At 36.8% G+C, this 12915-nt stretch overlaps 1 protein-coding gene across 1 annotated transcript in view; it reads right to left on the bottom strand.

The window, feature by feature from the left end:
• The window catches only part of psmd1 (proteasome 26S subunit, non-ATPase 1), a 120763-nt gene that overhangs the window by 65183 nt on the left and 42665 nt on the right, over positions 1–12915 (bottom strand). Inside the window, exon 17 of the mRNA XM_041211958.1 lies at positions 11540–11604. Within this exon, the coding sequence (XP_041067892.1) occupies positions 11540–11604 (65 nt within the window). The remainder of the gene's footprint in view (positions 1–11539; positions 11605–12915) is intronic.

The following is a 12915-nucleotide window of genomic DNA, read 5'->3' as shown; positions in this document are numbered from 1 at the left end:
TTCTTCTCCCCAGGTAGAAGGAAGGCATCTTGATCCTCTTTTGAAATCAATTTTGATAAAAACTATTATTCTTTTGATTAATGTCTTTTGACCTTTGTCCAATTAAGCTAAGTTTACATACTTAATACTTTCAGGGTACATTATGTATTAAATGGTGCTTGCAGATAGATACATTGGGATCTTGCATTGTTCTTTCTAGATTCCAACTTTGTCATTTCTAACATTACAATTTCTAAGGTACATTCAGCCCAAAAGCCTTTTTGTTTTATATTAAACACTCCAGTATGAAAACACTTTAGACAAACACGGTGTCTGTGGTGTTTCGTGCTATGTACTCTTATTACAGGTTTAGCTCCCAGGGTTTATGTTCAACTATTAATACTGGAACTTCAAACAATTCACAACATGTCGCTAGAATGTCACAGAACAATTGCCTTGAAGGATATATAGTATGTAGGAATGAAGACTGAGTGAATACATGAAATAGAGATAATTATTTATAACATTTTTGTACAAGCAAAGCGAAGACACAGCAAATTAAAAGAGAAAATGGATTTTAAACACACACGCTCCCAATATCCTTTAAAATTGCTCATGGTCAGAAAATTTTATTAAGTATAAAGGCTGTATGTTCCCAGGCTGAACTCATTAATACAAGAGCAAAGTACGGCAGATGCTAGAAATCTGAAAAAAAACAAACAGAAAATGCTGGCAATACTCAGCAGGTCAAGCAACATCTTTGAAGAGAGAAAGAGAAAAACACTGAGTTAACATTTCAGCTTGGTGACCTAGTCTGATGAAGGGACATGGACCTGAAATATTAATTCTGTTTCTCTCTCCATCAGTGGAGGCATTGGTCAAAATATTCCAGAACTTACTGGATTCCAGGAATCTGCTAATGTGACGTCCCTGTTCAAGAAAGGAGGGAGACAAAAAGCAGGAAACTATAGGCCAGTCAGCCTAACATCTGTCATTGGGAAAATGCTAGAGTCCATTATTAAAGGAGTAATAGCAGGACATTTAGAAAAACTTAACGCAGTCAAAGAGTCAACATGGTTTTGTGAAAGGGAAACCATGTTGGACAAATTTGTTAGAGTTCTTTGAGGATATAACAAGCAGAGTTGATAAAGGGGAACCGATAGATGTAATGTATTTGGATTTCCAGAAGGCATTCAATAAGGTGCCACATAATGCGTTATTGAACAATATAAGGGCTCATAGAGTGGGGTAATGTTTTAGCATGGATTGAGGATTGGTTAACACACAGAAGGTAGAGAGTCACTATTAATGGATCTTCTTCAGGTTGGAAAGACGTAACAAGTGCCACAAGGATTAGTCCTGGGGCCTCAATTATTTACTGTCTATATTAATGACTTGGAGGAGGGGCAGAGTGTAATGTATCCAAATTTGCAGACGATACAAGAGTAGGTGGGAGAGCATGCTGTGAAGAAGACGTAGGGAATCTGCAGGGAATATAGACAGGTTGAGTGAGTGGGCAAAAACTTGGCAGATGGAGTTTAATGTAGGAAAGTGTGGGGTTATGCACTTTGGTAAGAAAAATCAAAAGGCAAACTATTATTTAAATGGAGACACCAAAAAAGTGCAGTACAGAGGGGTCTGGGTGTTCTTGTGCATGAAACACAAAAGGTTAGCGTGCAGGTGCAGCTAATAATTAGGAAGGCAAATGGAATTTTGGCCTGTATTGCTAGTGGTTTGGAGTTTAAAATAGGGAAGTCTTGTTACAACTGTACAGGGTGTTGGTGAGGCCACACCTGGAGCAGTGTACAGTTTTGGTCCCTGTATTTAAGAACAGATATACTGGCATTGGAGGCAGTTCAAAAGAGATTCACTGGACTGATTCCTGGGATGAAAGGGTTGACTTATCAAGAACAGCTAAACAGGTTAGGCTTTTATTCATTAGAGTTTAGAAGAATGAGGGGTGATCTTATCGAAACGTACAAGATTGACAGGGTAGATGTTGAGAAGATGTTTCCACGAATGGGCGAATCTCGAACTAGGGAACAGTTACAGAATAAGGGGACACTCATTTAAAACTGAGATGCAAAGGAATTTCTTCTCTCAGGGGATAGTGAATGTCTGGAATTCTCTATTCCAGAGAGTTGTGGAGGCTAGATCACTGAAAGTATTTAAAACAGAAGTAGATAGATTTTTGAAATATTGGGGAATTGAGGGCTATGAGGATCTGGCACGAAAGAGGAGTTGAGGCCTGGGGTAGATCAGCTATGGTCTTATTGAATGTCGGGGCAAGCTTGGGAGGCCGAATGGCCTACTCCTGCTCCTATTTCTCAAATGTTTCACAGATGCTGCCAGATCAGTGCACTTCCAGCATTTTCAGTTTTTACTTAACTAATTCATTATTACCAGAGAGAGCCATTGATTCTAGGAGCACCTACAGGTCTGAAGATCTGGAAGCATAGAGCATTACTGAAGCTGAGCACTGAGTGTGAACCCTGGGATCCGCAGAAAGGAATGTCGGAGTCAGCAAGCTAGAGGGAGAGGGCAAAGGACCAAAGAGAATGAGGGCTAAACAGTCCTTGAAATATTACAACTAAAGATTCTTTCACCATATTTTTCATGCAAAGGATCAGTAACAAAAAAGGCCAAGTTAAGATGCACTTCCAAGTAAAAGCTTTCCTAAGAAAAGGAGTTAGCTTCCCAAGGCAGCTGTGTGCCAAGTTGTGCACTGATAAGCAACACACGGTATTTACCAAAAGATGGATGATGTTCTCGAGAAATCCAAATAACAGAAAATTTGTTGGTTGTGTCTGCTTATTGAGCACACTTCACATCTGTATGTTGGAAATCTTTTTTGATCCACATGTGGGAGTTTGTGACAGGTTTGTAAAATTCAGAACACAGATACTGAGAATCTGCATAACAGAAGGTTGCAAAGGGAACAAATTAACGCGCTGGACACTAGGTCACAGAACAGAGAGATCAGGCTTTTAAGCCGATTTAGGTACCCATCAATGTGGTCTGGTGTAAAACAGCAAGTACTGGAAAATCTCAGTAGGGCTGGCAGCATCAGTGGAGAGAGAAATAGAGTCAAGGTTACGAACCCGATATGACCTTTCTTCCAGCACTTCCTGTTTTATTTCAAATCTCCTGTATCCACTTTACTTTTATTTAAAATGGCCTGGTAATCCTGTGTCCCATTTTTTTTTTGCAATAATGCATTCACAGAAGCTGTAGTGATTGTCTCAAGTGACATTCATTGTCCTGTGCATTTTACCTACTGTGGAATAAATCAATTTACGATTGAAATCCAACTTCGTCTCAGGGTTAACTTAGTTTATCTTTGGAGAAATTGAACAAGTATGCATGGTGAGGCAAGGCTTTGAAATCCAGTTCAAAACAAAAATATATTTTATTTTACTTTCTTATGATTCATTACTGCACTCGTCATTAGGCAATGGAAGTGAATTTCTTTCAAGGTCGTGATCAAACTGCTTAAGAGAATGACTGACATCACCGAAGACCAGTATCTGAGGCAGACCTAAATTCTTAAGAGCCCCTCGCAGTCCACCGGGGCTGCTCCGCCACACTCAGGTCTGACCATGACCCTTTGGGTCCACTGGCGCTCTTCCCCTATTGCTTTTTGCCTTTAGCCAACTCATGACTTTATGCAGTCAATGTGTGATTCATGTTTTTGCTGAGAGTCTGGCACATATTTCTATAAACAAAAACTACCTCATTAAATGTTTATGCAGTTACTGTCTTTTTCAAAAAGAGAAAGATTTTTAACTGAATTTGGAACAAAAATGGAAAGAAAAGCTTGGCATGATTGACATGGCAGTCAATTTGGAAGAGCCCAATAATTCAGATTTATCTTCTACCTAGACTTAGATCATTTGAAAAAACAAAAAACCTTCACCTTTCCCACAGAAAGAATTACATGCTTGATAAAGAGTCTGGATTTTGTTCTAATAACAGATTAAACCACTGTTGTTCAATAGCAGGTGTTGTGTAGCTGTCTTGAGAGGTGAACTCAGTTCTTACAGAAAACAAGCACTTAATATTTTAAAGTAACATTTACCTGAAATTTCATTCTTCAGTTTGTTTCAAAGTTGTTTGGAAGAGACAGATAAATTTACAAATGTTTGCAGAATGAGGGGAGACACACTTCTACTTGAACTCAGTAATCACGTATTTGTGCATGTTACAAAATTTGTCAAACTATCTACATTGGAAATTGATAATTCTCCAGCTATTCTGGAGAAAAATATTCAGAGAAGCCCGGGCCTCATGGTAAACTATTCAAAAGATGGTATCAAAATGCAATTTAATGCATAAATTTAATATTGTGAAACACATTTTTAAATTCAAAACTTTATTTTGAATAATAGCAATCTCAGTTACTCAGAACAAGAAAAAATTAAAAGCATTTTGAGTGATTTGATTGGTTCATCTCTGCTTTCTTTTCATTTGATGATCATTCGGGATCAATTGTGTTTTTATAAGCCTATAGTAGTTTTACGTTGCTAGTTTTCTAACTGTTTTGAGCTATAGCTTTCCAACTTTATTAATTCTTACTTGCTGCATATGCCACAGTTAAAGCCATGTAAGGGGTCTGTGAAAGTGGCATTCAAACAAGTTACAGCTTGGGAATGTGACCATGACCAAAAGTTAGTTAGTTAGTGGCCATATTCACTTTTCTTTAATTCATGTTGCAGTCTTATGACTTCCAGAGGCACCAGTGAGTGAAACTGTATACATGTTTTGCATAATGTAAATCTAACATTAATTTAATTTCTGCTCTGACCTGAAGAATTGATGTAATTAAATCTCAATCTGTACAATAACGTGGCAAGCCTGTTTTTCAAAACTATTTTTTGGCCAAACCTCTACGTTAAGTGATTGAAGTGAAGTAAAAGCACATATCAGATATAATCAAAATGTCAATGCCCTAAGTTAAATATAGTTTTCCATAGCCCTTTCTTTTAAAATGGAATTTATCTTGGGGCCTTGTTCTAAAGGTGGACAGCGATCTGTACCTGTGTTGGACTACTGACTTTACTTAGTAATCTACTTTAATCTCTCATGTTTTCCCCCATCACTTGTAAAAAAATGTTGTAGACATTCATAATGTTCAGTTACACAATGACTAGTATTTGCTTCTCACATGATGGCAAATTCCATCGTCTAATTTCAATTTAATTTGCTTCCAGTAGTTCTGCTTAAAACAATTTTCTGCTATAAACAACTATTGGAAAAGCTATATCCACTAGGTATAGTTCTACAAATCCTAATTACTTTTGAGAACAGGAAAATTTTAAGAGGTTGGGAGAAGGAAAGATAGTTGAGAGGGAGAGAGGCAGAGAGAGAGAGAGAGGCAGGCAGAGAGAGAGAGAGAGAGAGAGAGAGACAGACAGACAGAGAGAGAAAGCAAAAGAACAAGAGGGTACATGACAGAGGAACTGACACTACATTTTCCAACAAATAGTGGACAGAAAAATGGAATTCCAATGCACCAGTAAAATCTTACAATACAATTTTAAATTTGGAATTTGACTTGTTCGAATCACTGTAAATCAGTTGGGCTCATGTTACCCTCCCTCCTCTAAACAAAGAATAAACATCGTTTTTTTTTTTAGAAACATTGTATACTTTCAACTCCATGAGAAATATCATACCAGATCTGCTGGTTACTATTAAATCAGGCTGAACATTGAAATTGAAAGGGGAAAATTAAAATATCAATCCATAATTCTCTGTAGGGAGCTTAGAAAGCATCATTATCATTTTCTCCTGAAAATGAGGTCAGGGCCCAAAAAGCAAAAGCATTTTAAGCAACATCGTGCAAATTATCACTACCATACTATTAGGAAAATAAGCAAACTTACCTGCACTTAAATAAATTTTCATTCAAAAATACGGAAGTTTGGGGGTGGGGTGGGGGGGAGGCCATGGCACTGAGTTGGGCAGATTTTATTCTTTTCAGCTATGCATCGATGCAAAGTTGATCAGGTGTTCTCCCTCTCTACTCCATTAACACCACCAAACACTATGACAATCCACTAACTAGGCAATACAAAAATTCCTTGGTTATTCACTTTCAAAAAAAAAATCTGTGGCATGTAATCATTATTATTAACAAGAGTCAAGCCATCTATCAGGATATTTCCTGTAAACAGAGATAATTATTATATGACTGCGTGACTAGAGCTGATCTATTCACATTAAATTCAATATTGGATATCCTGTCATATTCAATTGTATCTCATAAACAGTATAAATGGCTTACAGCATGTTCAACGGCTATACATTACACATTTAAAATAACGCCCTATTTACAGGATCAATGTAATCTGAAAAATAAATCTCCCATTAGAATCCTTCTAATTATACCTTTTGTTTTACACACTAAGTTGTAAAAACTTTGTTAAGTAATTGTTTGGTTGCTTACTTTAGATCAGTCACAAGAGGTTTTCAAATTCCAGCAACTGAGAAGATCTAGTGTTAGATTAATTTCAGACTTCCTTGGCCCTGTAATTTATTTTACGTTGACTTATGTGGGCCAATGGCCATATCATCTACTTTGCCATTCTTCATGTACAGGGCTCAATGTTTGCAATGAATAACATAAGACCAAACTCCAATCTTCTCTGTGCACAAACATTTTCTATTTGGGTAACAATTAACAGGAGTCATACATGCTTTTATCATTTACTAACCTACAGTGATGTTCTGTTAAGGTTCCTGTATTGGAAATCATGTTCTACCAAAGATATCGCTGCTCTCTACTTGTATCAGACATTCTGTACATATTTTCCTTTGTGGATTGCCCATTTATTTCAGTACCAAAGTTAGCGACATTTATAATCTCAAAACTCCTCAATGGCTTATGCAATACTGCTCTGGATTCTTCTAATAGGTCTTTTGGATAGCTCCCCATCCCTAGAGTGTCTGCAGAAAATTCCAGAGACCCTCCCCTTTACCACCCATCAAGTGTTAAGTCTCACCCCTTTATTCCTCACATTCCAAAATAAAACTGTATTGAGAAGTGAAAGATGACCAAGCCACTGTTGTAATATAAGTTACTTCCTCAGTTAGTTATTATTGTAACATTCTTAGTTATTTAAATTATAGTATTTGCCTTTCAAATGGCTTTTGGATTTGTCAATTTACTTTCAATAGAAATATTGTGGAGGCAGCCTATTTATTTTAAATATCCGTTGACACTTTTCAATATTCCTCAGTATACCAGGTTCGCAGCTTGAACAGTCGTTCTTTCAGAACTGAAGGGAAAAAATGGTTCATACAAAGTTTAATTGTCTGAAAACTGTAACGCCTTTTGAATATTACCGTCACGTAGTCATTTAACACAGTGAGACTTTTGTTAGTCACTCTTTTCCATGCAGTATTTTTAGTTTTGGTTGCTGATAAAGAATGTATTTTTGAGATTTACATAACCTAATGCTAGACATATTCTTCACAGAAGTCAGCCAGGTGGCAACCATCTCCTGAAAACTAAGCCAATGCTACTTTTAAGCCAGATGAAAAACATCTCAAAGTACTACACAAAGGCATAATGAAAAAATGAATGCTGAGTCTAAAGCAATAGTTTTAGTAAGAGAATTCCAGCATCGGCCATAGGAGCCTGAAGGCATGACCACACAATGGTGGTGGTTGGGGATGTCTGCTCGAGGGACAGAGTGTTCCAGAGCGCACAACTGTGGGGATAGGAAAGGCAGTATCACTATTCCTCAGATTTTCTCTTTTGTCTTGTTGAACAGTCATTCTTTCAGAACTGAAGGAAAAAAATGGTTCATACAAAGTTTAATTGTGTGAAGACTGTAACACCTTTTGAATATTACCGTCACATAATAACCTTTTCAAAACAGTTGGCAGCTAGTCCGAGGCCAGGGGCACTTAAAAGTTAAAAGGCATTCCATTGCTCCAAGGGACAGCATAATGATTCTCCAACTATAACTGCACAAACGATTGTTAATGGTTTCAAGTCTTCCTATGCAGTACATTAAAATGCAATTTTTGTAATATACAAATTTTGTAACAGCATTAGGCCTTTATGAATTTGGTGTCATATTTTATGGTCTAGATAGTGATTTTCAGTTATGGTATTTTCCTTTCACACGTGAAAGCTTATGTTATCCCCTATTGATTTATGCATTTGAGAGAGTTTTATGCTGTTCAAATATTGCAAAATTAATTATTTTATGAAACTGTTTTTGTGATGATGAGCTTGTGACCAGGGTAATTTGTATTTTGGTAAAGATCAAATTAATTTGGTAATTTCCATGGCCAAATGGTAAAGGCCATTGGGTGGATCCATTACCCAATGTCAATGGATCAATAAGACGTAAGACATCACGAGTATTTGAAGGAAATGGATATGGATAATGGTCTGTCTAAATTGAAAATTTAGAAGACGAGGGATACTGAAGTACGCCAGGAAGGGAAGACTGAATTTGCAAAACATAACCTGATTGGTGGCTGCAATGAAAGGATATATCCTAAGCATAATCACACCAAAGGGATTCCAAAGAGTTTGAAACCTGCTCCATTACATATACTTTAAACCAAATATAGATCTCTACAAAAGATAATTGAAATCCTAGCAAATCAAAAAAGCTACTTAATGTAGAACTCAATATCTGTAGGCTGATTCTCTCTCACATTTTGAACGTGGAAATGTTAGTGAACTTCAAGAGGATTCACTTTTGTTCAGCAAGTCTTTTTGGTCAAGACCACAGGTTACAAAAACACAGCTAATGCAAAACAAAACAAAACAATTCATATTGCTTGGCTTCTTGAGTACTTCCATTCTAAGCAGGTGCCACAACACAAGTAAAACAATTGAACTGTTAAAAGCTTTTTGTTTTAGATTTTTCTAAAATCCAAGTCTCACGCAATATTTTCTTCAGTTGTTCTTTCAGAGCGTCCCCAATATAAAACTTGGAGCATAGTGTGCTTGAAGATTTTATACTTTTCTGGGTTGAGGTGGCATATCTAACAATAAACCTTGAATTACAAATAATAATCTCAAACTCCTTCAAGAATACAGAAATTTGTGATGACAGAACATATGATTCTTTTAGCCTTAATTCTTTCTACTCAAAACCTGTAGGAAGACAGAAACAGCTGGCACCTACCCTAGAACATTTGGACATTTATTATTTGGTATTCAGGTGGTCTAGAGTTATGGCTGGACTATGCAATAACAAATCAGATCAGACGCCATCACCATACCCTCTAAGGGAATTCAGGCAGACAGGAATGTAAACTATCACTACACGAATTATCACAGCTCATTACTCAAGTTTTGAATCCATGAAGTCTAGCATTACCAAAATTTAAAGAGATAGGATCATCAAAACGTTCTCTCCTTCAATAAATTATAGTTAACCATATGTCGAAAAGTAATTTAACACAGAAGACCTCACACCGTCATATATTAAAAATTCATCATCCGCTGTATTTACTTTGAGATTATCCATAAGATCATTCTAGGTAGAATTCAAAACATGTTGATTAAAATTAATATTTGTTGAATCAAACTGAGCCTGTAATTATTTTTGCTTTTAAGAATAAGCATGCAACCATTGACATTCATTAGTAAACAGAACAAAATCCAGCTTTTTTCAGAAAGAATATTCAAAATTTCAAAAGCCCAGCTGCAGCATTTGGTAGTTTTCTAATTTACTATTAAGCAACTAGTTTAAATATCAGACTGAGATTATAAAAGTCCTAGTCATCTCCAAAAATTTCACATCACACCAAACCTAGCTTACCACAACATCCGCTTCAAAATTCCAGTGCCAATATATGGGTAGCAAGTTGTATTTGCTTTAAATTGGTATTCTTAGAAAATAAGCCGTGACTACTACTTACAGTGAATAATTAATATTTGTCCATGATGATGTGCAACATCTCCTCTTTTAAATGGCCCTTAGTCAACCTGTCAGGAGCTATATTCGAGTGACATACAAGACCTCTTCCCTCTCCCTTCACCAGTATTCTTTTCCTCTCCAAATGACTTAATCAAGACTTACAGAAGTACACTCCAAGGGATGGCTGAATGCAAGTCATTCAAGATTCTGAATTTGAGTCTCTAAATAAACAGTACAACATTTTAGAACAGTGGGTGCTAGAAAGCCCAAATAAAGTCTGGTCTGGAGAAACCATTAAATCTTTCAAAAATTAAATAAAGCATAATCTGTGCAGTCCCCTGGGTCTATTTTTCCAGGGAGGTTGGAGAGGAATTTTATAGACCTTTCACCCCTATAATTGGGTTTATCATTTTTTTTTGCTTCTCTAATATGACTGCTGGTAGGTAGGAAGTCTCTCATAGCGATGTCTGAGTGTCAGTGTGTGTGTCAACTTTGATGGACCAGATGGCCGTTTCATGCCTGTTGTTCTTGTATGTTCGTGTCATGTATTTCAGTACCAGAGTAAACTTTGCCCAACACACCACAAAATATGGAAGCTAATTGTACATTTAATGACAAGAGTAAAAGGTGTAAAAAAGTACTAAATGCACCTTGTTCCTCACATTATAAACAATTTTAAAGAATTAATGGTCATCTCATTATCAAAGTAATGATAAAACACATACAGAATTATAACAACAGAGCCCAGGCCTGCTGACTCTACTACTGGACCCAGACTGCCATTCCAGGTACCGACACCAGCACTTCAAAACACAAATTATAATCAAGCTGCTCGCGAGTGGAGAAACTACCTGACAAAGTTTTCAAGGATATCTGAGTTCTTCATAAATTTTGAAGCTGGAATAGGAGCATTTCAAAGGGAATAGAACTCTATCATATACTCAAATGATTACAAAATGAGGTTTGCCAACTGGAGCACACAGACTTTAAATATTTTCCAAAAGGGAAGAGAAAAACCACTTTTATCTTAGCAAACCATAACCATTCAGCAGGATGTTATCACTCGTCTAAAATGACATCAAGCTTCAAAGTGCTGGAAAATAGAATCAGGCTGGGTGGCTTGTTTCTTGGCCAGCACACACACAATGAGCAGAGTGGCATCCTTCTGTGCCATTAACTTTTCTACATTTTCTAAACGCCTGAAAAGGAGGAATATGCAGGGAGACAGCAGGGGAGTGGCACTACGTGAACTGCTCCTTGGGAGAGCCAGCATGGGCATGATGGGTCAAATTGCCAGCTTCTGTGCTGTAACGATTCTATGATTCCCTTCAATTCAAACCAATGATAGATAACTAAAGCTTTGTAAAATATGGTGAAACAGTCCATGACAGAATGTCTGGAAAGAGAAATAGAAAGATGAATGCACAAAAAAGGAATTTCATTATGAATATACACAAGCGCCTTCACTAATCAGTATTTGGGAAATACTTTCTACCAAGGCACTATAAGAGGCTAACATTGCTCCAGTAGTACAATACGCATCAACCCACACCATCACGTGACAGGAGGAGGAGTAGCTGTAGAATGGCAAACTATAATACAAACACCGTCGTTGTCATTTTAAGTCACTGTATTCGGCACCAAAATAATTCAACATAACACTATACCTGAATAAAATAAATCCAAGTGACTCTACTGCAGCACGTCTGACATCATCATTGACATCACTCACCTGAAAAAGCAAAGCAAACTCAATCTTGAGTCTTTAACAATATCAAGCCTCATTTTCAATGAAATGATCATGTTAGTATCAGAAATAAAAGCACCAAGACATTTCTAATCATTGACTGAAGTACAGTTAACACTACATATAACGTAATTATAGCGAAGAATTCAGAGTATGCTAACTCAAGTGAATTTCAGCTGAAGAACCTTGGGTGCTCTGTACCACCAGTGCCTTATTTAAATGGCAACTCTGCTGCAAGCAATTTTTATCTCTTTTCCCCCCTAAAATTTCAGTATATACCACTCCCTTTGTCCTGGCTCAAAGGGCTAGAGACAGCTTGGCGGTCAGACTCTCACCTCCAAGCCCGAAAGTTGGGATTTCAAGCTCCATTCAGCAGACTTGAGCACATAGCCTGACACAGGTACTGTGAATGAAGAAATGTTAAACTGTCCGAGATATTGCCTTTTAGATGAAATGCAAAAGTTTCAGTAGCACAATGATAAGATCAACCACCACCACCACGGATTATCCGGTCACCAATCTCATTTTGTGGGCTTATGTCATGTTAAATTGGCTGCTTTATTTGCTTTCATAATAGTGACTGTCCTGAAAAAGTGATTCATTGACTGTGAAACATTTGTGGATATCCTAAAGATCTGAAAAGGGTACGTATAAATGGACGTTCTTCCCTTACATTCTGGTGGGCGCTGCTGTGAACGTTGCAATCTAGAAATGTGCCATATAATTCAGATTTAACAGATGCAATTATCCCAAACGATGTTAATACCATTTGAGTATAATGTTGTAGGCAGGCAACCCATGCTCTGTTAAAGGTTACCAGTATTGCAAGTAATTTGGACATTCAAATATGTAGCCGGGGAGTGGGGATATGTTCAGCAAACAGGATACTTGACTGTACTCTATATTGTTGACCTAAGAAACTAGCTTCAAATTAATAGGCTGCCTTTTATGGAAAACACATTTTGTATTATACGAATATGAAATTGAGTTTTAATTTGAATTTTAATGCATATCGCATAACTTTTACTTTCCACTGAGCATCTGGTCACTTTTTCCATGTACAAATTTATCAAATGTTTTGAATGAACACAATTAAAAATAAAACTATTTTTGCTGGATGAAAAAACGGTCTCAAGCGCTTTCTTCTTACTCAAAAAGACTTTAAAATTTTTTTTAAAAAAGTAGACCCTCTGACTGTATTAAATAGCAAAACATACTCATTTTTCCCCATACATGCTATTATTATCAAGGACAACTTACTTTGCAAGTAGCTCATATCCAAAGCCAGTATAAAGA

This window comes from Carcharodon carcharias, chromosome 2 (genome assembly GCF_017639515.1).
Source record: "Carcharodon carcharias isolate sCarCar2 chromosome 2, sCarCar2.pri, whole genome shotgun sequence".
Classification (NCBI taxonomy): Eukaryota; Metazoa; Chordata; class Chondrichthyes; order Lamniformes; family Lamnidae; genus Carcharodon; species Carcharodon carcharias.
This window is presented reverse-complemented; position numbering and strand designations above follow the sequence as displayed.